The 24,223-nt window shown below is 40.6% G+C and overlaps 3 protein-coding genes across 5 annotated transcripts; 2 read left to right on the top strand and 1 right to left on the bottom strand.

Annotated features, from left to right (window-relative positions):
- Positions 1-1,964: 1,964 nt before the first annotated feature.
- LOC124220487 (uncharacterized) lies at positions 1,965-7,487 on the top strand. Its single transcript, XM_046629453.2, has 5 exons — positions 1,965-2,487; positions 3,354-3,430; positions 3,514-4,509; positions 4,587-4,916; positions 5,067-7,487. Exons 1-5 carry the CDS (start codon positions 1,998-2,000, stop codon positions 7,341-7,343), a joined length of 4,170 nt encoding a protein of 1,389 aa, XP_046485409.1. The 5' UTR covers positions 1,965-1,997; the 3' UTR covers positions 7,344-7,487.
- Positions 7,488-11,455: 3,968 nt separating this feature from the next.
- Positions 11,456-19,583, top strand: LOC124220486 (uncharacterized). 2 transcript variants are annotated; one of them, XM_046629449.2, is made up of 8 exons: positions 11,456-11,619; positions 11,860-11,946; positions 12,164-14,356; positions 14,466-14,628; positions 14,739-14,899; positions 14,979-15,192; positions 15,267-16,130; positions 16,218-19,583. In XM_046629449.2, exons 2-8 carry the CDS (start codon positions 11,866-11,868, stop codon positions 17,951-17,953), a joined length of 5,412 nt encoding a protein of 1,803 aa, XP_046485405.2. In that variant the 5' UTR covers positions 11,456-11,619; positions 11,860-11,865; the 3' UTR covers positions 17,954-19,583. The 2 variants fall into 2 exon arrangements, with proteins under 2 accessions (XP_046485405.2, XP_068992376.1); XM_069136275.1 differs by lacking the exon at positions 11,456-11,619 and having other exon boundaries at positions 11,940-11,999.
- LOC124220488 (uncharacterized) lies at positions 18,498-24,072 on the bottom strand. Of its 2 annotated transcripts, none has more exons than XM_046629454.2 (2): positions 23,521-24,072; positions 18,498-22,100 (listed from the first exon to the last, which is right to left on the bottom strand). In XM_046629454.2, exons 1-2 carry the CDS (start codon positions 23,936-23,938, stop codon positions 20,608-20,610), a joined length of 1,911 nt encoding a protein of 636 aa, XP_046485410.1. In that variant the 5' UTR covers positions 23,939-24,072; the 3' UTR covers positions 18,498-20,607. The 2 variants fall into 2 exon arrangements, with proteins under 2 accessions (XP_046485410.1, XP_046485411.1); XM_046629455.2 differs by lacking the exon at positions 23,521-24,072 and adding an exon at positions 22,722-22,952.
- Between the last annotated feature and the right edge of the window lie 151 nt (positions 24,073-24,223).

Genomic DNA, 24,223 nt, shown 5'->3' with positions numbered 1-24,223 from the left:
TCCGCTCAATTTTCAACCTTGTGGAATTATTATTGTATCTTATAAAGATGTAGAGAAAAAAACGAAGTTTATCTGAAGCATTTCGGTCATTGAAGCATTGCTTTACTTGAACTAACGTAGCCTTCCATTGTAAGCAATGGCCAAGGTGCAAAATTTATTCAAAACTAGTGATCGACAGTCGCCGGCCTGCTTTTACTCCAATAAGGGTCGTTCCGATATTTGCTTCAAGTGTTCAAATCTTCATCTATCTCCCTTCACTTCCGCGTACTAAACAATGACGGAATGATACTCTCGCCATTTGCAGAAAATATCGAAACGCACTCTAATGAACGGCTGTTATCAAAGAGGATGGGAAGGAATAAAGTAGGCACTTTCATAAGGCAGCTATGTATTTTTTCGTATACATCGCGTACTAGAGTTCCTAGCCCACGAAGTAATACTCGTGTCCTAACCTATACGATATTCAGCATCATCTAGCAGGTTTGAGAACAACCTAAATACCCTACACATCTTGATTTTGCGCTAAATTCAAACCAATCTAAATATTCACAAGAAGGCAAACGAAGTAACCAACGCGTAAGATTTGAATTACTAATTTATTAGAAACTTTTATATCAGAAACAATATTAAAGTACATTCATGTATGAAAAAAAGTAAAATTATTGCTTACATTGTATACAATGGTAATTAAAATGTATAGTTGAAGTACTCAATTTGTATAATACACGCTAACGGTATAATACATGTAAAATGTAAAAATTATTTCTTATCCAATTAATTTATTGTCAACGAATTAAAAGATATCATAAGGTGTGGACCTGACACCGATAAGAGAAAATGTGTTTCACGATTCATTCAATTATTTCAAATAGATGAAGTCTAAGTGGATGCACTTCCAACGATTCGGAAAATAGAAAGACAGAAACCAAATGCTACACCGGTCCGTTAGAAGGGTATGTAATTAGTATACTATGTATCAAGGGCGCAAAGAATTATTTCGCGAACGGGAAATTTGAGGCACGAGCCGAAGAGGAGTATGCTGCATGCACCAAAATAACCTTGGGCCCGCAATGCACACGACGTTTTTCTTGACACCTACTCTGCAGAAGTGCTTCTTTTCGCCACAGTAGGCGTAACGCCGGATTTTACGCCTGTGAAGTGAACCGTTAAATCCTATTTACGCCTACGTAGGACGAAAAATATTGTTCGCACCACGTGTGTAATACCTTATACCTTCGTACGGTGGTTCGCACTAGGATGTATAACTTAAATTTATACCCTAGGTACGAAAATAGCTATTTCAAACCGAGTGACCGGGCGCAAATCGGGTCTTTGCGCCCGAGGGCGGAAGAGTAGTATCTTTCGCCCGCCTTTAGCCGGCGGAAAAGACTTTTCCGTCCCAGTGCCGGAAAGATCTGTTTTGCGCCTACTCAAGAGGTTTGAAAAGAAGCATTTTGCGAGCAGATGTGGAGAAAATTAAATTTGTTATTCTTATTACTCATTTTCTGTCAATGCAAACAATGCAATCCTTTTACATGGTAATTAGATGTTTCAGTATACTTATGTGAGTTATTTCATACTTTGAGTAGTGGAAACCAGCCCCCTGACACTCACCACTGCTCGTATACTAAAAAATTGTACGCGTCTTGTCCCCGTTTTTTAGTTCCTCTACGTGGCACTAGTAGACTTCTGACACGCTCGCTGCCCTCGCTGAGTGCTCGCTGACCGCGCGCAAGCTCGTTAGGTAACTACTAGCGCCACTAGTGGTGGAAATTGGCGGCAGAATCGAGGGACATTTTGCGAACCACTTTTAGGAGCGTGTGTCAGGGGGCTGGTGGAAACCAACAACGTTGACCTCCATCCTCTTTGCCGTCAGAAACATCGTACTTACGCCATCTAGGAGTCGGTTTAAGATTCCTTAAAAAAATAGTACATGGTGAGGTTGATCTCGCAATGATCGCAGACTCCCAGCTGCGATATTAATCCGTAAATCCAAGATGGCTTCCGAGAATAGTGGCAACACCGTGTCAAATGAACAGCGCGATGTAAATAGTGCAGAAACGCGATTAAGCGAAGTGATAAGCGACAACATATCGAGCAGACCTGCAACACCTAGCTCGTCGTCGTTCAACGACCGCGAAAAAAGCCTCAATACAAGGAGAACGAGCAGGATAACGAGCAACGACAACGGCGCGTCTCACGAGCGCTCTGCCAACACAGTTGCAGCGTCCATCGAGACGCCTCCGAGACCCGCAGCGATATTCAACGCCGAGACGGACTTCGCCTCGCCCCCTCGATCACCGAGGTCTCTTGGATCTCCAGGTCCCCCGGGAAGCGGGTGTCGTGACGACGGCGTCGTCGTCAAGGCGCTGGCAACCCCCCACGTTCCGCCTCAACAAACACCAGCCCTATCAGCCAGTGGTATCACGTTTCTGGAGTACTACGCTACTGCGGAGAGGCCTCTCACCCTTTCTGCGGACGCAAATGGTAACCGTCGTACAAACCTCTTCTCTTTATCTCCAAAGCCTTTTCAACTTAATGTCCAATCGGAACTGATCGGTACGCAATCACAAGCGGTTCGTTATTTCATCCAGCCTTGGCGGAGTTACGCGTCATTTTTCTCTTCCCGTTACTTAGACTTGTGTTTCCACAGATACCAAGCCGCCATAGCAGTTTTATCGTTATTATCCCATGCCTCTGCGAGAAAGTATGCCAAGAATCAAAGTATTCATCATGGTATTCTTTAACGGTAGTGCTTTTGCACGCATGTGAATTTCACTTGTTCTACCTTGAGATGTCAGTCACCGATTTGTAACAAAACTCAAAAAGCTATCGATTCATCAGCAAATTTTCATACCAAGCAACAAATTTTGTTCACGGGTTCTTGACCCGTAGAAACCGTTCCTTGAAATGCTGAAATGATTTTTATAAACACCGAGGTCAAATACTTTGGCTATTTTTTCTTGACTTGCAAACATTTTGTCTGAAACATTCATCATTCCTTGTCGTTTTCCTAAATCTTTAATTATGGTGAGAAGTAACTTAGCTGTGCATGGTTATGAAATTCAACTGGTTGGAACTCATTAATTTTCGATGTTGATAGATATAAAAACTGTAATCAACTTATTCAATCATTAAATTCACAAACCAAAGCATTGATCCAACAGTCCTACACAAAAATATCCTTCCCTCAGCAAAAAACATATGAAACAATATCTGTCTGGGAAATCTAAATTCATTACGTTATTCCATATGCCATCTTTTCTCCCATTAATAGCATAATGAAGAAAATATTGGATACAAGGTTCTTGCATAAGGTAATCTGTCATTTAATCATGCTTTGTATTTTATAGACAAGGTAAACCGCCTTGCATGTCACGGCAAGAAATTCAGTAAATCTTTGAAGAGCTCTTCAAATCATTCTATGAATGTAAGCATGTCGACAGTTAGACGTTCAATTCCATATGAATTGTTTAAATAACTTATTGAGACATTCGCATGTAATTTTTATAGGCCGACACAACGTTTGTAGGCGAAGTAACGCCAGCGATACACTCGCAAAATTTCCCGGTAAAACTCGAAGGGTGTGGAAATGCTTCTAACAAAACGCCGCATCATGGAGAAAGTCCCCAGAGTAGCGGGGACATCTTCAGCAGCCCCAGGAGTCCTGATTATCCACTCAGGGTTCCAGCAAGGCCCAATAGCCCCGATACTACGATAACGACGACGGCAACAATGCCTAGCACAGAGTTAAAAAATGCAGAAGGGAACCCAAATCCGGTCACTAAGAGAGAAAACTCTAGCAATGATGCAGAGAGCCCAGGCACTCCGTTAATGGACGAACCATTTTGTTCAATGCCAAATAATGCTCCTTGCGACGCTTTGACACCTCAGGTGATAGGCAAGGAGAGTGAAAACGGACTTAAGGAATCGAAGTTTCTAGAAATTGCCGTTAAAAAAGAACCACCCGACCCAAACAAGGTCGAAGCCGAAGTAAACAAAAGTGAAATTGGCAGTTCCAATGACACTAAGATCGAGATTCATTCCACTACAGGACAGACCATAGCACCTTGTGTAGCGCCTCCAACGTCAACGACCAGTGACAACCTTAAATCGCAGCCTCACTCGTCGAGAGAAAAACGCGGACGAGAACACAGTGAGAGAAGGCATTGCTCTCGATGCTACAAACGAAGCAAAATCAAGAGAGCCAGTATTGGGGTGCAATGCCGCCGCGATCGTGGCACGCTGCCGCTTTGTCACAAATCCATTTCTCAGAGTCTGACGACCATGGATACAGAGAATATGAGGCTGAATCTGCAGACTAAGAACTACAAGACTTTAAACAAATTAGCTGAGAGCAGGGATCACCTTGATGGATTGAAGTACAAGAAGTTCATTCACATTGAAACTTACCCCAATGGAGGTGCGAACGTTGTCCACATGTACCAGGATGAACTCGACACCCTATCTAACGAACAAGTCGAAGAATTGGCTCAGGAATACTTCAAAGTTAGTAATGATTATCCTTCGTTGGCTATAATCAAGCATTCGTGATATTTTCAATTGAAACTTATATATTCATGCAGGTCGTGTTTGGCGAGGATGAAAACGGGAACGCTTACCATGTAATGGGAATAGTCCACAATGCAGCAGCTTATTTACCAGACCTTTTGGATCACATGGCTGACAATTACCCCTCATTGACCGTTAAAAATGGGGTTCTAGGCCGCAATAGTGACATAGAAACAACGACTATGTTACAGTACAAGGAGCAGGCAGTCAAGACATTCAGTAACGGCACTGTGCGGTATGGCCCGCTACATCAAATAAGCCTTGTTGGCACCGTCCATGAAGAAGTTGGCGGATACTTTCCAGACCTTCTTCAGAGGCTTGAGGAAAATCCATTTCTGAGAATGGTAAGTCGGACTCTTCGAGTGCTTGCATTCGTCTCGTGTAATCTAGCAAAAGAGTTGTAACTTACAATCGTGAAAACTCGACGAAACTTCTGTTTTTCCGAGATTTTCCAACGGTAAAACCTCTTTGTAATTCAACAAAATTACTTTCAGACCATGCCTTGGGGTCCTTTGTCTGTGGTGAAAATGGAGACGCCACAGGAGTCGAACGATGGACCAATTCTGTGGATCAGGCCGGGAGAACAGCTTGTTCCTACAGCCGACATGAACAAGAGTCCATGCAAACGTCGCAGAACGGGCATAAACGAATTACGTAACCTTCAGTACCTGCCGCGGCTGAGCGAAGCCCGTGAGTACATGTTTGAGGATAGAACAAGAGCTCATGCCGACCACGTCGGTCATGGTTTAGATAGAATGACGACAGCGGCTGTCGGAATATTGAAGGCAGTCCATGGCGGTCAGTCTTACGAGTACAACAGGATAACTAAAGACGTTGTCGCTTTTTATGCCGGTGATTTTTCCGAGCTGGTTGAAAAGCTGCAACTCGATTTGCACGAACCTCCCATATCCCAATGCGTTCAATGGGTTGAAGATGCCAAGTTGAACCAATTGCGCAGGCAGGGGATTCGTTATGCTAGAATAAACCTTTACGATAACGACATTTACTTTTTACCACGTAACATAATTCATCAGTTCAGGACAGTGTCGGCGGTTTCAAGCGTTGCATGGCACGTGAGGTTAAAGCAGTATTACCCCGAGATATTGAGCAGCTTGAATATAAGGCACAGTCGCACTGTAACTGAGACTGCCCACCACTTCAAGGAAAAGAAGAATTCGGAGCGAGGTAGCGTCGTCGAGGAACAGAAAGAAAATACAGATAGTCAGCACGGTGAACACAGGGTGAGCACCGATTCACTGGAGGAAAAGAAAGCAAAAGAACGAGCCGCCGAGTATCAAGGAAATCTGAAGAAGTCTGAACAGCACAGCAAGCGCAAGGACGAAAATAAAACACGGGACCACAGAAGACACTCGTCGAGTAATCACAGGAAGGAGAGTGACGCGAGTAGCGTACTAGGATCCACCCCACAGCAGAACTGTAAGCATAAAAAACGAACGGTCGAACGGAAAAGGAGCCGGGAAAAAAAGGAAGAACGATGTAGCGGCGAGAACAAGAAGCATGACGACAAACACAAATCATCGAGTAATTCTAGTGAAAAGAAGAAGCACAGCAGTAGCCACAAATTGGAACAAAATCATCCTAAGCACGGAAAGTCATCCAGCAGCAACTATTCCTCGACCAAGGAGTCGCCCACATGCGTTTCTGAGAGTCCGCCGCAGCCAAAAGCTCCTAAAACGTGCGTAAAACGACCAGATCTGAGCTTGTACAATCCAGTGACGTCTGTTCTACAGGAAAAGGAAGCTTCGGAGAAGGTGGAACTGGAGGAGGACGTTCTTTCGACGAGGCAAACAATTGGTAAAAATTACGCGACCGAAGTGGTGGACAAGGCATTGGAGATTGCCATTTATAAATCGAAAACTGACGTAGAGGAGATGTGCCAGTCCCTTAGAGACGCAGTCGCAGAAGCATCCAAGGAAATGGTCGAGAGGATGAAGAAGGAAACCTTCGATCTTGCAGAAAAAAAATGGGCAACAGATGCCAGCAAGGTTGAGAAATACTGTCGCCTACTCGAAGCCGAAACTGTGTCCGCGTTTATGTCAAAACTCGAATGCGCGACGGAGAATGCTGTCAAGGCGCTTGTGGAAATGGCCGAGGACGAGGCGAAGGAAAGGAGGATAAATGAGAAACCAGAAGCTGTGCCTCCTCCGCCCGCCGACATTACTAATGGGATTCAAACGACTCCGAGCATGCCGTCGTGCGCAGAGAGTGATAACAAACATGGAGAGGATAAGACTGCAAAGTCTCCTGAGCATCGGTCCTCACAACCAGAACCTGAACGGAAACACAAAGACGACAAGGAGAGGGAACAACGACATAAAGAGAGGAGGGAACGCGAGAAGAGAGACAAGGAGCACAAGAAACACCGACATCACCATAGCAGTCCACATCCCAGTAAAACTGAGGCGAAGGAGACCGAGCGGATCAAGGAGGCAGGGGAACAAACGTCATCTATCAAACAGACGACCGGCGATAATCAAGATAGCAAAGAAGGTCGTGATAGGAAGTTGGAAAAACGGAGAGACTCTCATCATGGACATAGGAAAGTGTCGTCTTCGTCGTCGTCGAGCAGCCGGAAGCACAGAGAAGATTCATCGGCTCCCCAAACACACTCTTCAAGTTCGAGCCACAAGAGAAAATCAAGTTCCGGATCCAGCGAGGCTAAGAGAGATGCTAAGAGACTATACGTTGAAGAAAACACTGCAATTTTGGCGCAGGCAGACCAATTAACGGAAAACAGTGCAGGAACGTGAGCTCAGTGTAATTAATGAAATTTATGAAAGTCGATAACTCAAGCGGGCTGCTTTTTTCGGCCCAACTCGTTTTAAAATAAATCAGTTCGCCGAGGAAAGAGTTTGCATCGGAAGTAATAAAACTGGGTTCAGATTTCTTATTTATTTATTTATTAGTTTGATTTTTAATTACGACGCGACGAGTATTGTAAATAATCAAACTTTGCCACGTCAGCCTAAGCTAAGCTTTTCAGAGGATCGATAGGCATGCCTTGAAAAAAACTGCGTGACTTGTTTTACAATGCAGTATTGTCACAACAATCTGATGATGTTTTGTATTTTAGTTAACATCAGGCAAAAGTCAAGATCCACGATGCGCCATTTCTCACAGCTCCGTATAGTAAATAATATATCAAATGCCTTGCAATGTTTATTTGAATTCGTTCGTTCGGGAAATATGACAGTGTACTTGCACGTCTTGAATATTAACAGAACATATTTCAGAAAAGCAGTAATCTGATAGGGTCTCAGTTTTCTACGTAAAGTTTGGATAGACCATCAAGAGATTGATGTCAGCGCTGTGAATAATCCGTGTATTTTGAAAAATGTCTTTCTGAACCATAATTATTGAATCGCTATATTCATTGCACATAACGAATGACGCAAAAAAGAGACATGTCCAGGAGAACATGCATCCTGATTTGAAACATACGATAAAAGTTAAAATGAGACAAAAAAAACAATACGAAGACACGTTGTGCACGAAAAAAGTCATTTGCTCTTAACTATTAATAAAAGTACACTGAATACCATTCGAGATCAGAATAATTCACTAGGTATTATGTGAGAATCTTGATCCAGTCAAAACGTGTATTTCGGCAGCGATTTTACTATGCTAAAAGTATGTTAGAGATGTGCACGAAGCCGGTGATAGCCGAGCAATTTTCACTCGCAAAGACTTATTACTTTTATTACTATCCATCGGTTATTATTATTATTACTTTTTTTTTTCCTAAATTAACGTAAACCTAGAGGAGTTTGGATACTGGAAGCGCGTTTTCTTATACCTTTCAGTCACGTTTCTCCGGTTTTTTTTTTCTTGTTTTGTACATGTGATACGTTTTATAAACATACGAGAATTGTATTCGCTTTCGACACGATTGGAATCTTTGTGTTTTTTTACGAAACTGTGAACGCATACACATATTTAATTGTCTCTTTGCTTCTAGGTGCGAACACATGTCGCGTTCAAGTTTCTGTATTTCAGTATCGAATACAAACAAGCTATTTTCGTTGATGAAGAGAATTATACCACTTTCATCGAGTATATTTAATACGGATGTGACAAATTCGCATTCATTGAAAATCACTTTATAAATTGTCACGTGGGTTTTTCCCCTTTCTAAACTTATGTAATTTCTAAACTGTAATAATCATTACACACAGTAAGTAGATACTGTAAACACTAGCTAATAGGTAAATTATATTTTTCATTACTTGAAGTTCTTTTACTATTCGTTTTAAATCATAATTAGTAATTATAAGTAAAGATACGATGTCGTTTATTTATCAACAAAGATCAATTTGAAAGAAGAAAGAAAAAAAAAATGTAAAAATATTAAACAAATGATATTTCATTTATTCAAACAGTTCCTTTAGCGAGAATTCATAATTCCGCCAAGTGTCGATCATTCATTTACTCTGCAATATCCTGCTAATCAAAGTTACGTACACTCTGTCGTCGCGTGCTATTTCTTGGTTTTGCTTCCTACCAAATACCCGTTGTCACAATGCGCATATAACGGTTTATCATGCATCCGGATTACGACGTTTGTTATATTTCTCTCTAATTGAAAAAACTTGCCATTTAGAATATAATTAATGATAATCTAGATTTTTTTAGCAAATTCCTTAAATATAACGAAAAGTTAGATTTTTAATGGTATTCGACAGAAAAATACTGATATGTTTTTAACATCCAGGGCAGCGCAAGAAATCTTTCCCCAAGCTATTTTTGTTTTTGTACGATAAAACAGTCAAACCTATCACCACTCAAATATCTATCTATCTTTCCTTGACAGAGACTTGTAGAGAGCTTGTGCAGCTCACATTTCAATTATGTAAAACGAAAGCATATGTGGAGGAAGTGATCGAGTTATGAGTCGTCGTGAATTGCGTCAAACCGTTAGTACGAAGTTTCGTACCGCGCCTTAGAGATTTTGCTAGTTTTACGTTATTGTCGTTCATATCGTACCTAAGACTACATCTATCATATTTCGGCACATTTACCCCCCCGCCCCCCATTATAAAAATAATTACTTATAGTGTAGTATTTTTTGACTAAACATTATCACCGTACATTGTGTAAGTCATGACTTATTTCCGGACGAAATTTAACAAAAAGCAAATATATATATATTTACAGATATTGTAATATGTATAAAGTAGTGCCGTAAAAATTTTCGATACATGTTGACAAATTCAAGAAATCCGTACGAATGTTTAAAATCGTACAATTCGATCGGAATTGAATCAAGTTCTGTATATTTGTAAATAGTTGATCATATTTGAGTGAATATTGAAGTCACGTGGTGATGAATGCAAAGAAATACATTGAATTCAATTAATTATGGACTAACGCGTACGCAAATATTTGGTACAATAACGTTAGAAAATGCACCGCTGTGTAACCGTCACGAGTCCATTCATAAATATCAAAATATATTTAATTCATCATTGTATTATTACGAATAATAGTATACATATTATACATAGGTATATAATATTATATGGTACATATAAATATTAGGCTGAATACGTGAGAAGATCACGTAAGGCATAATACTATTATATACACATACATTATAATAAATACTATAGTATGTAGTTTTACATATTATACCCACCACATGTGTAGAGTTGCATTCCAACAACTAGATTTTTAATGAAAAAACAAAAAACAGTACGCAAGTAATAAAATTCAAATACAAAATGTACCACTTTTATCACGCATGTATAGGCATAAGACTCCAGTTTTATGATTTAAAAGAATTCTGGTCACCTAACTGCATGTCTAAATACATATTGTGTGCAAGTTTTTTTTTTCAATCACATCAATCTTTGGCTTGCCCAAACATCTGTACGCATTTGATGATATTCAAATTGCTCGGTTGCATGCTCGTTCAAGTTTTCAAACGTAGCGCCATGCTGATTATAGATTTGCGTACTGCAGGTATGGTTTACGTATATGTAGAATTCAGTTAAAAAAAAGTCCGTACTAAACGCAGAGTTTCTAAATTTTAACGAATTAAGCGACAGGAAAACTGGACAAACCGCACTCAATGCGCACCTGTAATAGTATCCTGAGTCGGATCCGCTAATAGGAAGTTGATGATGGCCGCTCAGAGCACTAAAACATTATTTGTCAGTTTTTACTTTTACGTATTGAATAAAGATGAAATAATGTTTTGAGAACTTGAAGCTGTTATCAGAACGCACCTCAAGTAATTGGATTATCCAGCTCATCACAGTAGCGCTATGTAATGATTTCCTACTTCATTGGCTCTGCTGTTAGTGAAAAATTTAAACGGGAAAACTATTACAGTCGTTGCGGTTGGTGGCATTCAAATTTACGCCTGACAAGGCTTGCAGCGGCAATTTGCTCAACATCTGCTCGCGTTTGTAGTTTGACGCCACGCGCAACTTGCTTCCGACTGACGGTATTGGCTTCTTTATTTTCGAGTAGTGTGCATGATGTACCCACGGACTTATGTACCGCTAGTAAATGGTACTATGGTCAATTCGTACACTAAATTACATATCATATCGCCCAAAAGTTAAGTTTTTCACGGAAAAAAATCACTTTCAAATATTAGCCTCCAATTAATCATCAATGAATAAAATCAACACAAGAAAAGGAATTAGAACTCGTATGAAATATCAGATTTAGGTATCGCACTGACTTCGCTTGGAAGTTACAGAAGAACAGTCAACGCTGAAATAGAGATAATACCTATTTCAGTGGTAGGAGGTATTTAGTTTGACCTCAGATCCGCTGGGCAGCGCTGAATATCGTATACGAATAATTACGTCCACTTTATCCTAACCTTTTTGCCAGTTACCTCCGTTTTTCGTAAACAAAAATGGCCGCGCCGTAGTTTGAATTTGTTGTCAGTTTGGACTGTTTATCGTTATTATTTATTTCAATATTAACGTGCTGGTTGCTAAATTAATAACTGCCTCGTAATGCATTTATGGGATATTGTTGTTGCATACCAATAATATAATATTTTGAGCTGTAAGTAAAGGCAACATATTTTTTAATACATGTCTGAAACGGAAATTATAGTTAGGTTATCGGTTGAAACATGCGGACTGTGATAATTCGATTGAAACATTAAATATTTTTTTGTCATTTCTCAACTCCACATATAAAAACCGCATTGTTTTTAATAAAACAAAAAAAAAACACAAACTTGATTTAAGTTCTATGCACTTTAGTTTAGGTACATGCCATTGTTTCCGACAATTGTTACAGAAAACAATGGAACATCAAAGAAAGATTCAAAAATGGATAGACTTGATTCTGGCTGATAAATTAGAAAGTGTGGCAAGTGAAATAAAGGTACTTATGGAAATCACATGTTATACGATATGCAGAATTTGGATTAGAAAGTGGTAAAGATGGGAAAACTACTTCATTGTATCTAGCATGATTTTACATATTAAATATAGTACTTACCTAAAATGGTACTCGAAATTTAATCTATTAACCGACAGGAATGAGATAACTGTTCTCTATCTCATAACTATCTCATCTCTTTTTCTCATTCTTTTTTTAGAAGCTGTCAGAATGGGATCTCGATCCAAAATTGAACAAGATCATCTTCAAAGCTCTGCTATGTCTGTCACACTCAGCAGAACGTTTGCAACCTCTAGACATCCAAAATGGGAAAAGAATATTTACAATAGCAGATGAGTTATGCTATGCTCTGATAGAAGTACCGGATTTCATAAAGTATTTCTCTAGCCTGTATTACGTCGCTCGAAAATTAATCATCATGCAGTTGTATAATAAGGCTATGAATATTATAGTATGGTCTTTTGCTGGAAACATTGTTTACGGTTTGACCCCTCAGGAATTAGACGTTTACCCAAAAATTGCGAGTTTGTGGCGTGATGCTGCAGTCAAAGTGACCGGAACTACGCCACCCTGCAATCTCAACAAAGCTGACTACCAGCTGTTATTAGATTTAATAAATAACGAGTTGAGGGTACTGGAAGTTATAGTTAAGGAACGTACCATGTTTGTCTTGTGCAGAACGTTTCGCTACCTAAAAAATCTTGATATTCTACTCGGACAGTTTGAATACAACAGTAATCAGAACCATCGTAGTATTATAAGGAGCTTTTTAGCTAGGATTAATGTAGGTCTGACAGGCGAAGGAAAGTATGATGTTTACAAAGACGCTCTACGTTTCATAAATTCCGCTACCGCTCTTGCCATTACCTCACCGCAGATGGTAAATGCTCCCACAGTCTTAGCAGATAGCTGTTCAATCGTTGAGACCACTTTAAGCGCAGATCCAGAACTATCTTGTTGCATTTTACTCTATAGAAATATGGGAATGATACTGTTGAAGTCTATAAGTAACTCAAAAGAATTATCGCATTGGGAACTTTCAAAACTCAGGAAAGAAACTCTGAACAGTATTCAGACGTATCAAGACAGCAAGGGAGCCACATTAAATATGCAAATGATAGACTTCATTCTACAGCCTGTACTGGTGCACTGGGAGCGTTACATTGCCGCTAACAATCATGAATTTCTAAAGGCTGCAACGATGCAGGAAATTCTTGGGCTAATACAGCTCATGTTTACTGTTTTAAACTCGAGCTGGTCAGACGGTTGCGAGGTGTGTCGTGAGAATAATTGTGCAATGCGGGCAAGTACGCATACAGTCACCGTGGTCAGCATGAAGTGCTTGGCTACCCTCTCCAAAATACCTGCCAATGATTTGCTCAGCAGTATATTTCCATTCGTGCAAGAACTGCTCGAAGAAACTGTCGCGGCAATATTTGACATGAAGCAGTTTAATTGCGCGCAATGGTATCCTCTCTGGAATAATTGTGCGATACATATCTACAACCTAAGCGTAAGCTGTCACAAAGTGTTGTACGAAGAGAGCGTGTACCTCTTCTCCCTTCTGTGCTCTGCTATTGTTAAATTTGACGGGCTCAAATCCTCAAACAGCTTGCTATCCATGAAGAATCCTCTATCCTATGTCCTCCACCGGCTCTGTAGCGTTCACTATAATCATGGAAGTTACAGAGAAGCATTGACACTGTGTGCATTGAACGGGCTACTGAGTTACCAGAATGCCGACAGCAAAGCATTTCGCATGTGGGCGAGCATAAAGCACACATGTGCAACATCATCGGACATCTTATCATTGACCATGCTGACTTGTCTGAGAGAAGACACTGACTCTTTTTCCTTGATTGGGATTAAAGTGAGGCTGGAAGATTATGATCTGAATGAACTTTGTATACAGGAGTTGAGGGGCTTGCTAGAGGGACGGTGCAATATGTCCCTCTCTATGCAAGCCACGCTCGATGAGTTGGAAATTCTCAATTCTGGGGGACTGGTGTACGCTCAAGGGGTTCAAATGCTGGGCTACCATATGCTCCAATATCAGTATGACCAGAATTTTACCAAGTACTTGAAGCGGGCGATCATAAAGTTGAAAGAGGACAAAACTGCCAGCAATTTACACCTTGTGACTGCTGCCAATCTTGACTTTTACACTTTTGTAGTTAATCTGCACGATATCATAGATCATACAAAAGCTGAGATGCAAACAACTAAGTTTGCACTGCGCGCCGCCAAATCAGCATCTCCTGAAGGAGAGCCCAACAAAAGTGACGCCGTTGTACCTGCGTACACTAAGATCAATATTGTAGAGGATTCTCAACTTTTCGTCAACTTAAACCAGGCCTTGAGCAATTGGAGCCTTTGCATTGAAAACAATGTGGTAATTTGACTGTTTCAAATGTTCTAACTTTCACAGAGTATAGGGTTTAAAAAAAAATACTCATACTAGTAGTAATATCAACAATGGCATCGACTGCTACTCTTTACAGAATAACCCCATTGAAGAATGGCATTTGCTCATGATGTTGCGCACCCTGGTGATTGTTGGGGAATTCTGTCGATTGCATCATTTTTCAATGTTGGAGGGTAAAGCGTGGAATCTGGCTTACAAACTTGCTTCTAACTTGAAAGATGCTAGTACTTGTCTTTATGGTAAACTTCTTCATCGTTTGTTAAATAACCAGTTATAAATGGCACAAACTCTTTTGCAAAGCAAAACATATCGTTTGTAAGATTATAGTTATTAATTGTGCAATACACAGTGGTGGGACGAAGTATTTCCCTATGGAATGTCAACAATGACTGGATTAAAACTGGGAATGAATTGATGACCGAATTACAAACCTCCTCTGAGCCTGAAAGTAACGACGCCATCGCATTCTTTTGTCTTGGTTTGTCAAAATTTTACTTTGAAATTGGCAAGGTATTATACCACTTCCAAACGTCCGTTTTTATTCGCTTTCAATCTGTTTATACTGATTTTTTCGTAATTCCATTTTCAGTACGAAGAAGGGGCCAAAATTTTAGACAGAACTGTGACACTCCCGAGTGTCCATCGTCTCAAAAATGTTCAGCTCTTTTTATTGAGCATGAAAACCGCCCTTCAGAATTATCCATTTTGCTCGAATGATACTAGGTGCCAAAAACAAATGACTTATCTTGTCAAATGCCTGTATTCCTTGTTGGTTCTAATGGAATATTCACCACAACCCAGGGGTGACTATTGCTCTTAATTTCACTTACAAGTTGAAGCTGAAATATCATTACCTTTATTTTTCTTTATCTTGCAGCGGGGGTTAAGAAAAAGCAGCTATACACTTCTGAGATTCTTCTTACGTGTACAGCGCATCTGTCGCTGTGTATGAACAGCCTGTTGTCATTCAAGGAGATTTCATCCCACCTTACTAATCGACTGAAGTTAGCTCAGTCCTCGGGGCTTACGCTGCGTGTTGCAGAGTGTCTTAAGAATTTATGCTATATCGACCTGTCACGCATGCAGTTGGATGACTGCCTTGTCAAACTGCAAGGCTTGGAGTACATTCTTGATATTGAACACATTAAGGAATCCCAGAACACAAAAAACCCTGAGACCCTGACGACGGGACTAAATAAACCAGGCTGCAGAGATTCTCGCGTCAATGATTCTTCCCCTGTCTTCAGGAAGACGGTTTTTAAGCAACCAAAATTTTTGGAGCATATTAACTGCCTCTGTTACAAATGCAGCAGCGTTTGTTACCAGCACCTTGTACTCGCCAGTACGCACATCAGGGCACAACTTTACTTTTTGCAGGGATACCTTAACGAAGCCATGTCTCACTTCGGTGGGGCTTTTGTACTGCAAAGAAAGATGCTGCAGTTCAAACATTGTGACAAATTTGCTTGGCAAAATGTACCAGAGAGTGACAGCGTGAAACAGCACCCTTGGAAGTGCTATTACAACGCAGTCGAGCATGTTCTATTTCTTATCAACTTCAGTCGGTTCATAAGAGAATTGGAATTCGATGATAGGCAGGATGGAATGAGCGTCGCTTTGCAAGCTGTTGATATTTGCGAAAGATTTCATCTCCACAGTCATCCCGTTTACGTATCTGCCAAAGAAATGGTGTTCGAATACCAGTTCTGCAACATGTTCCAAGATTCTGCTGACTTTGACAGTGAGTATATTAAATTGTTTGTATTGAGTTCTGATTTCATGTGAGTTTCATCTTTCTATTCATCCAATTTTTCCTTTCCGTTTATAGAGTTCACAGTACCTGACCCAAGCAGCATCGATGTAAATAAATACATCTGCACAAGCAGCAATATCGAATCCTCAAAAATCACGACGCCAGCCATGAAGTCACGTGTTAAAAAGCCGAGAACAATACGTCGCAACAAAACTCCACCTTTGCTGAAGTTAACCAAAGTAAGCATCGACCTCGACGAATACGAGGATGTGTCTCAATCACCCAAGTCGTCCAGACAGGGACCAAAAGCATCTCGCGATCACACGTTCCCCAAGTCTGTGAGGAGGAAAAATTTGGAAAAATATTTAGACACCGCATGTGATATCGGCAATCCAAAAACGAACGAAGGATCCATTCCAGGATATACGGAGGAAAGCATGAATGAGAAAAGGAGTTCATGGATAAATAGCATCGCAACTTTGCTATCCGCACCCTTTTCCGAGCGAGTAGCGCAAATTCTTGTCCAACCAAAATTGAGCAAAGTAGAGATGATTGAGCGGTTAGTTGAACTTGTTAAAAAGCAAAGAAAGAATGATGACTTAAATACTGGATCCTTAAATTTTGGGCACCAATCCGGCGATAAAAATTATCACAAAAATTCTTACTTGTCAATTAAAGATGAGAAAACGTTTGCCCGTATAATCAACCTGACTGCTTTCCTATTCCCAAGCATTTCCAAGCAACTAACTGAAATTCTTGATGAAACTGGGCTGCATGGCTCAGACAAAAACGAACGGATAATCGAACTAGTAAAACAGCAGATAGCTGTTGCAGAATTAAGGAGTGAATCTTTAGATATTAAGTACCTGTGTAATGGTGAGAATTCTCAACAAAATTGTCACTTATCAAGCACAAAACCGGATGATATGGAGAAACTGGTGAGTTCCTTGACAGAAACACACATTGGAATCGAAAAAATGTCAAAACGCATTGTTACCAATGCGCCACGTTTAGATTCCACTGACGAAGGATCATGGATGCCTGGTTCCTGCCTGGAAAAGGAGAAGAACAACGAATCACTGGTGACAAATCTGTACGAGGATACACTGTCTGTTGTTAAAAACTCGAGAGTAAAATTTCAGTTTGCAGATGAATCCGAAACAGACACAGATCAGATCAATGGTAAAATGGACATGAGGCCTGCGATGCCTGAGCGTATTGGGCACAAAGAAAGATTGAGGTCTTCTGCTAGAGTTGCGAGGTCACGGTCTCATAGCAGTGATATTAAACAGAAAAGACATTTAGATGACCCGGATGTCGTCTTATCAATGAATGAAGTGTACGAATCAAAAACGGAAACATGCGACCTGGATGAGAGAAAGACGAAATTCAAAAGCTCAGCTATAACAAGAAGCAAGAGTCAGCAGGATAAATCAGATTGTGTTACACCATTTGAGATAGAAAAAACGAACGATTCACGGTTTGACATCGAAAATTCCATATTGTTGGGAGAGGAGAGCTTGCAGTCAAATAATTCTGACCTAATTCAGACTTCAGACCTCGAGGAACAGGCGATGATTGAAAAGCGGAGTAAAAGTAATGTGCAAACATGTAGAATAAGAACTTCGGCCAGAATTTTGAGATCCAAGTCTCAATTGAACGGAACCACATCATCGAATGTGAAAATTTCGAATACTACAGGCAGTCTTTCAACATCAAGTGCTAGTGCATCGACTGAAATGACTAAACGTGAAACTTGTATGCAAAGAAGCAAAACCCTGGCGACGTCTAGAATAAAAAAGTTCAAATGATTTCTCGATACTGGTAGGTCAGTGTCTAATCAAGCTAAAAGACGATTTTCCTATTGGTAGAGAATACACCCCAATATTAAAAGTGAATGACATCCTATCTGTATTGAAGTTGGCATACTAATTTGATCCCTTGATCGCTGATCAGTTTGATCGTGATTGCTCATAGATTTTTTATTATGTTCAATTTCAGAAAGTGAAGCTAACAAGCCCAATCAGTTTAATCATATATGTTATGAAAGCCAAACAATACACTTATCAATTCAATTTTGTGTGTTAAAACAGTAGATGTTTAAGTTATAACTGCATCAAAGTTTTCCTGTTCTCTACTAAACGGTCAATGAAATCTAAAAATAGCTTTTACTTTTAATTGAATGTCACCTTGATCATTCGCATGCTCACATATCAATAGTGAGCTCCGAATCGATGTATATCACCAATATTTGTAAAGCATTGATCAATAATAATAATAATGATAACTCTGTATAAGATGTCTTTTCATCACAGGTTGAAAAAAAAAAATTGTAAGTACAAGTACCGTATGGAATTTGTGTGAAAATATTTATTAAAATATAAGATATATGTACATCTGGTGGTAAATTGGGAGCTGGGTAAAATGAGGGTATAAGCTCCTCTGAGTTTGCGACTCTCTTCGTGAGTTACAAGTTACGCATTCTTATAATATAATAATAATAATTTCAGATAAATAGTAACTAATTTTGTTCCAATTAAATACTTAATAAACTCGAGTCATAACATTGTTATCATAATAGCTGTAAATTTACTTTAGCATTCCTGAACATTTTTTTTTCTCTCTGTTACAACTAAATATCACACAAAATTTTATCGCCTTGTAGAACAAAGCAATACATCGTAATAGTTCATACAATAGTAATAAATAATTCGTTTTTTCACACTGTCTGCTGAGAAGTAAATTGGTCCTTGCTTCTTTTAGACTAGTATCTACGTTATTTGAGATGAGATGTGTGATCAAACAAGTAACTTGTTGAATAACTTTAGTTTGGATAAACAAAAAAAAAAAAAAGAAGGAAATCTAAATGTATTAATCAACATTTGAATAGAAATTACGTATCGGACCCTTCATAGTTAGTTTCAAAATCGATATGCCAAAAAGCTGCAACACTTTTGGGTAAAAAGAAACAGACTGAACAATATTTAAATATACAATGATACGGCTCATCATTTTGACCTTACATACTCGACAATTTTCACTGACTTAAAGCATATTCTATCACCGAAGGCATCACGTATATAATTACTTTTGAACTTGATCGAGAACATTACACATTACTCCTATAAATGAAAAATTAACAACATAACGATCCATAGGAATTTTCAACAAAATCCCACTGCAGCTTTTTTACTTTATTATAGTAATCGATCCTTTCGTGATCTCATAAGTTTGAGGCAAGATATTAGTAACAACTGCATGTTACTTGATTAATAAAATCATCTCTACAGGTCTTTAGACAGGGTTTCACTATCAAGACTTCCACTGTGTACATACAACTTAGCTCGTTTGTAGAGTAGCAACAGGTACATACAAGTCGTCATACTTTCATTGTACAAATTCATGTTAGATTATATTAAAATTAAACGTTAATCATACATTTTTTACTGAAGTCGTTAATTTTTTCCATTAACTTTCTATTACCAAAGATATCAATTCTCGCAATATTTAATACAAAAAATAATAGTGGATAAGAAGCAACTGAGCTACCTGATAGATAAATGTCAAATGGTTTATTCTGTTATACCATTTGTAAATAATTTCCTCTTTGGGAAATGATCGTCGCGTTATTTGATCAGTTTTATTTTTGGTCCATTGAATATTTAAAACACAGCATGCATACTCAGCTATTCATAAAGTAATTTAACTTTCATCACACGTAATGTTTCCACATTCCAACGGTTTGTTTCTTAGTTTTATTTAACCAGAGATGGTAACTTTTGAGCACACTTCAGATCTAACCGCTATCAACAATGAACACGAGATCTTACAAAATATGAAACACAAATCAGGAATGTGTGGCTACGGGTGGATTGGGAAAGTTTAGCTCACAAATTCAAAAACACATTAACGAGGCTGAAGTTAGCAGCCAGCATTAGCAACCAACGTTCTAATGTTCATTCGAATAAGGTAGTCAAGTCCGGAAATCAAAATTTTGTGAAATACTTTGAACCCCCAATACTGTAGTGCATTTTTCTATTTCTAAAATGTTTAACATCATTGGCTGCTAGCTTCAGCTTCATCAAATTCAATAACACATTATCAATCTTTGCAAAGATATTAACAATCTGGAAGCGCTCCTGAACCATACGGTGGAAAACGATTCCTCAACAAATGTAGCCAATTAATGCTGCGTGGAAATGGAAAAATATAAATTTTTTCAAATTAACCTTGTAGCGTCTTTTGGAGCAACATCTTATACCTGGAATAAGTGATTGATCAATAATTGACTATCTTTGAATATAATGAGGTTTCAGTCGGGTTTTGGGATGTAACATTTTACCTTGAAGACATTATTGCCCAAAACCAATGTATAATTTGTTAGAAGAAGTTATAATAGCGGAGACATAAACTCGTTTGCAGATTTAAAGAATATGAAAGGGGCTTCCAAATTGGCAATCACAGTCTAAAGATGCGTGTACTGTTTGTTGGCAGGTAATACAAGGGTTCTCGTTTCGTTGTTCAGCTCCAAAACTCTGGCAGCTTCCTGTTGGGTTTTGGCAAGTTCCATGAGTGCAAGTGCACCAAGCCACTTCTGGTTATCTTCAGGTATCAGATTGTCCTGCTGATGCATCTCCTGCTTAATCACTACAACTTTTGCACCTGTTCTTTCATTGACATTGTCCTGATTCAATGCAGTCTTGTTGTTTGGGGCAGCTTCCTTGACACCAGGGTTGGCGCAGCTTCTAGCCAGCATCAGGACCGTAGGTCTCCTTTCGTTTTCCCTGGTGCAGGACAGCGCAGACGCAGCAGAGCGTTGATTAGGATTATTCTTGACTGGCGTGAAATTCGACTGAGGAAGTTGCTCCTCGAATAATGAGTTTGTCAAGGCCCAGTGCGAACTCGCAGCTATCGGAGAGACATTAAATGCTTTGGTATTGTTGTTGGGCAGAATCTCGCGCGCCAATGAATCCCAGCAGTGCTGATTGACGGAGGTAGAATTGTCACCGAAGCCGATCTCGGCCGAGCAATTTTCCACAGTAACTTCGTTGTCAATGGGAGGCACTTTGATGGATAAATCCCAGGATATATCTGAGTTAGGATTAGACCCCAGAGATACAGAGTCCAATATCTCCGTCTCAGACTTGTAGCACGTGTCGTTGAATGTGCTCAGACTTGAATCTGAAGTCTGCTCTGTGATGCAAGAACCTTCGTTCCATGAGGTGCCGAACTGGCCCTGGGCAATCTCAATGTCCAGTTGAGCAGAGTCAGAGTTTTGCTGACCATTTGATGGCGGATCCCATCTTAGCGGCTTTGCGAGCTGTTGTTCAAGGCAGGCTTCTCTTAGCCAGCGTTTCTTTGGCTGGAGTCTGTCCAGTGATCTGCGAACCGGAGTTATGGGGAGTTTGCTCGTCTGAGTCGATTCTTCGTCTTCGGATATCTGAAGCATGGCACAGGCTTCCACCGGATCCTCATCCTGGCTTTCCTCTTGGCTGTCTTGGCTTTCCCCACAGTAGAGCCTTTGACTGGACTGAATTTTTCGCTCCACATTTTCTTGTTCACCAGTAGCGTCCATCATCAGGCCTTTTCTGGATTTTGTCCTCTTATGATTGTCCATACTGCACTTCCACGCCTTTTTCTTACGCTCACTCTTTCCAGTTGGCGTTCTATCCTCCCTTTCCCTTGACATTTTGTATCGCTCTAACCATCGTGTGACGTCGTGAGGCAGATCTGTATTTCCGGTTACCGGCTTGAGCACAAAGTCATCGGATCTCGTCAACGTCGCATAGGGATGATCCGGACAATGCCGATTCGCATGAGTAAACCTCATTTCGCATCCAGATTCCGTACACAGAAATGGTTTCTCTCCTGTGTGAAGACGCTGGTGTGTTTTCAACTGCCCGGATTGCGTGAAGGCTTTTGTGCAACCCGGATAATCACAAGGATAAGGTCGTTCTCCTTAAACATATTAAAAGGAAACAAATAAAATATTTGCTAGTTTTAGTGGACTCGGGATATATAGTCAGCTACGCTACATCTATTTGAAATTTTGATGTTAGAGAAGATAATCGAGTATGAGAAATTGATCTTCACTATTTTCACTTGTTTGTGTGTTGAAGGCAGACGAAACAGAATTGTCAAAGGACTTTAATCTCAATTCTCTGAATTTTTCAAGGAATGTATTAGGCAACTTTTATCATCCCATGTGAAAATCTCTGCTGACAAAAGTTACATGATAGAATCCCAGACTTTCTCTGTCAATGATACCAATTTTCCATATTATTCGATAAATACTAATATATTCATTGTAATGTTTCAATATTATTAAACTTGATATCATGAGTATCGGGATGTGCGTTGAGAATCGGTCAAATTTGGTATCAAATTATTTTTCGAAACTCTATACACACACTCAGTCTACACCCATCTTGTCGACGTTTATATCAATTTCCCTATATTTGTCCGTATGCTCACAATTTATGACCATATTGACAACAGGTGGTGAAGCAAAGGTGACCTACAATCACTTGAAAATAGTGATAGAGATGAAATCTCTCTTTCCCGTTTAAATTTCGAAACCTGTTGTTTTTTCCATTCTAACCGCCTTGTTTCCACCTGTTAATAGACACTGTTGACAACGGTCAGTCATTACTGAACGACAGATTTCCGGTGCAAAACGTGACTTAACAGTTGCTCCCTAAACATTTTTCTACGACTTTCATCTCTCTCCATCCACCTTTGTTCTGTAAATGCATATGTCTTTGCTACATTGTATCAGGACAAAGAAGTAGAAGAAAAAAGGACGGACATCTTGAGAGCGTTCGATCTTTCAAGCTCTGTGAAGGAGGAGCCAGAAAGTGAGAGTATATCACACCAAGAGAGAGAAAGAGAAATGATGAGGGGGAGGGCGAGAGGGTGCGAGAAAAAATACGAATGGCCGAGCGCTAAAGGGCAAGGGGATAAAGATAAATCAAAGAGAGACAGAAGGAGAAACAAAACGCAATTGCGACTTAAGAAAAGTCTGAATCATGTACTTCGGCAAGTGGCGAAAAGCGGGAGGGAAAGAAGGAAGGTTCGTTGCGCTGAGCCAGCTCCTTCGCATGTTACGTTTACGTTACGCGTACGCCGGTAGGATTTAATTCGTTTCGGTGTACGCGTGACGCCAACGGCAAACCGAACGACGGTTGGTCCGCAGGGAGAAGGGAAGGCAGGCAGGCAACCACGGTCACCCCCCTCCCAAAACGTCCCTGACCGATCCACTCGCCATGCACACGTGAAGTCCGACGAGGGAACGCGTATACGTGAAGTTAGGTATAGTATATTTAAGCACACAGCGTACTCTGCCGGTGGCGTCTCTCCGCCCGGTGTATTATTATACCTGTGTGAGTGCGCAGGTGCGCCTGGAGACTCTTCTCCCTCGGGAAGACCCTGTTGCAGAAGGTGCACTTGATGCTGCTCGGTGACGTGCTGCCTTGCATCATCAGGTTCGTTAGGGCATCGGCTCTCGGCCGCCCTCGGCGATGACTCTCCGATGATGAGGAACGTGTACCGGCGCCTGCACTGTCGGCGTTCCCGTTCTCGTTTACGCCGGTTCCGGCGCTGCCTCGCACGGCTGCGACGCCGCGATCCCGGTATTCCGGGGACGAGCACGAGCTTCCGGGGCTGAGGTTCACGTTCCTCGCCTCCTCGCCCCAGTTCCAGGGGTAGAGCATTGTGTCGCACATCGGCGGGCTGCAAGGAAGCCCGTCCTGAAGGCCCAGGGCCCGCGACTCTCGCTTTGGCGTATGCAATTCCATCGGGGCCCGCTGTTCGCGACACCCCACAAGCTTCAATTCACACTCAACACAGTCCTCAGCACCCCAAATACCGGTCTTTTAATTCAGCATTAACTAACGGCAACGATGCCACACGCGCTTACAACGTCCGCACCGTCTCGTCTACCGCGTGCAACTGATGTTAACCGCCAAAAATATTTATAAATTTTCGCGCGCGCCACCCAGCGACGATCCCATTGGACGAGGGTGGTTGTGGGCGGGGTCTAGCGTCGCCGACTCTAACAGAGACCGTCGTATTATTTTACA

Source organism: Neodiprion pinetum, chromosome 5 (assembly GCF_021155775.2).
Source record: "Neodiprion pinetum isolate iyNeoPine1 chromosome 5, iyNeoPine1.2, whole genome shotgun sequence".
NCBI classification, from domain to species: Eukaryota; Metazoa; Arthropoda; class Insecta; order Hymenoptera; family Diprionidae; genus Neodiprion; species Neodiprion pinetum.
This window is presented reverse-complemented; position numbering and strand designations above follow the sequence as displayed.

Excerpts from the sequence above, each read along its gene's own strand:
- LOC124220487 (XM_046629453.2), top strand. The coding sequence starts at position 1,998 with ATGGCTTCCGAGAATAGTGGCAACACCGTGTCAAATGAACAGCGCGAT. Across the intron at positions 2,488-3,353 it reads CCTTTCTGCGGACGCAAATG|ACAAGGTAAACCGCCTTGCA; the intron begins GTAACCGTCGTA and ends TGTATTTTATAG. Across the intron at positions 4,510-4,586 it reads TGGCTCAGGAATACTTCAAA|GTCGTGTTTGGCGAGGATGA; the intron begins GTTAGTAATGAT and ends ATATTCATGCAG.
- LOC124220486 (XM_046629449.2), top strand. The coding sequence starts at position 11,866 with ATGGAACATCAAAGAAAGATTCAAAAATGGATAGACTTGATTCTGGCT. Across the intron at positions 11,947-12,163 it reads GTGTGGCAAGTGAAATAAAG|AAGCTGTCAGAATGGGATCT; the intron begins GTACTTATGGAA and ends TTCTTTTTTTAG. Across the intron at positions 14,900-14,978 it reads TTTACTTTGAAATTGGCAAG|TACGAAGAAGGGGCCAAAAT; the intron begins GTATTATACCAC and ends TTCCATTTTCAG.
- LOC124220488 (XM_046629454.2), bottom strand. The coding sequence starts at position 23,938 with ATGGAATTGCATACGCCAAAGCGAGAGTCGCGGGCCCTGGGCCTTCAG. Across the intron at positions 22,101-23,520 it reads GCACCTGCGCACTCACACAG|GAGAACGACCTTATCCTTGT; the intron begins GTATAATAATAC and ends AATATGTTTAAG.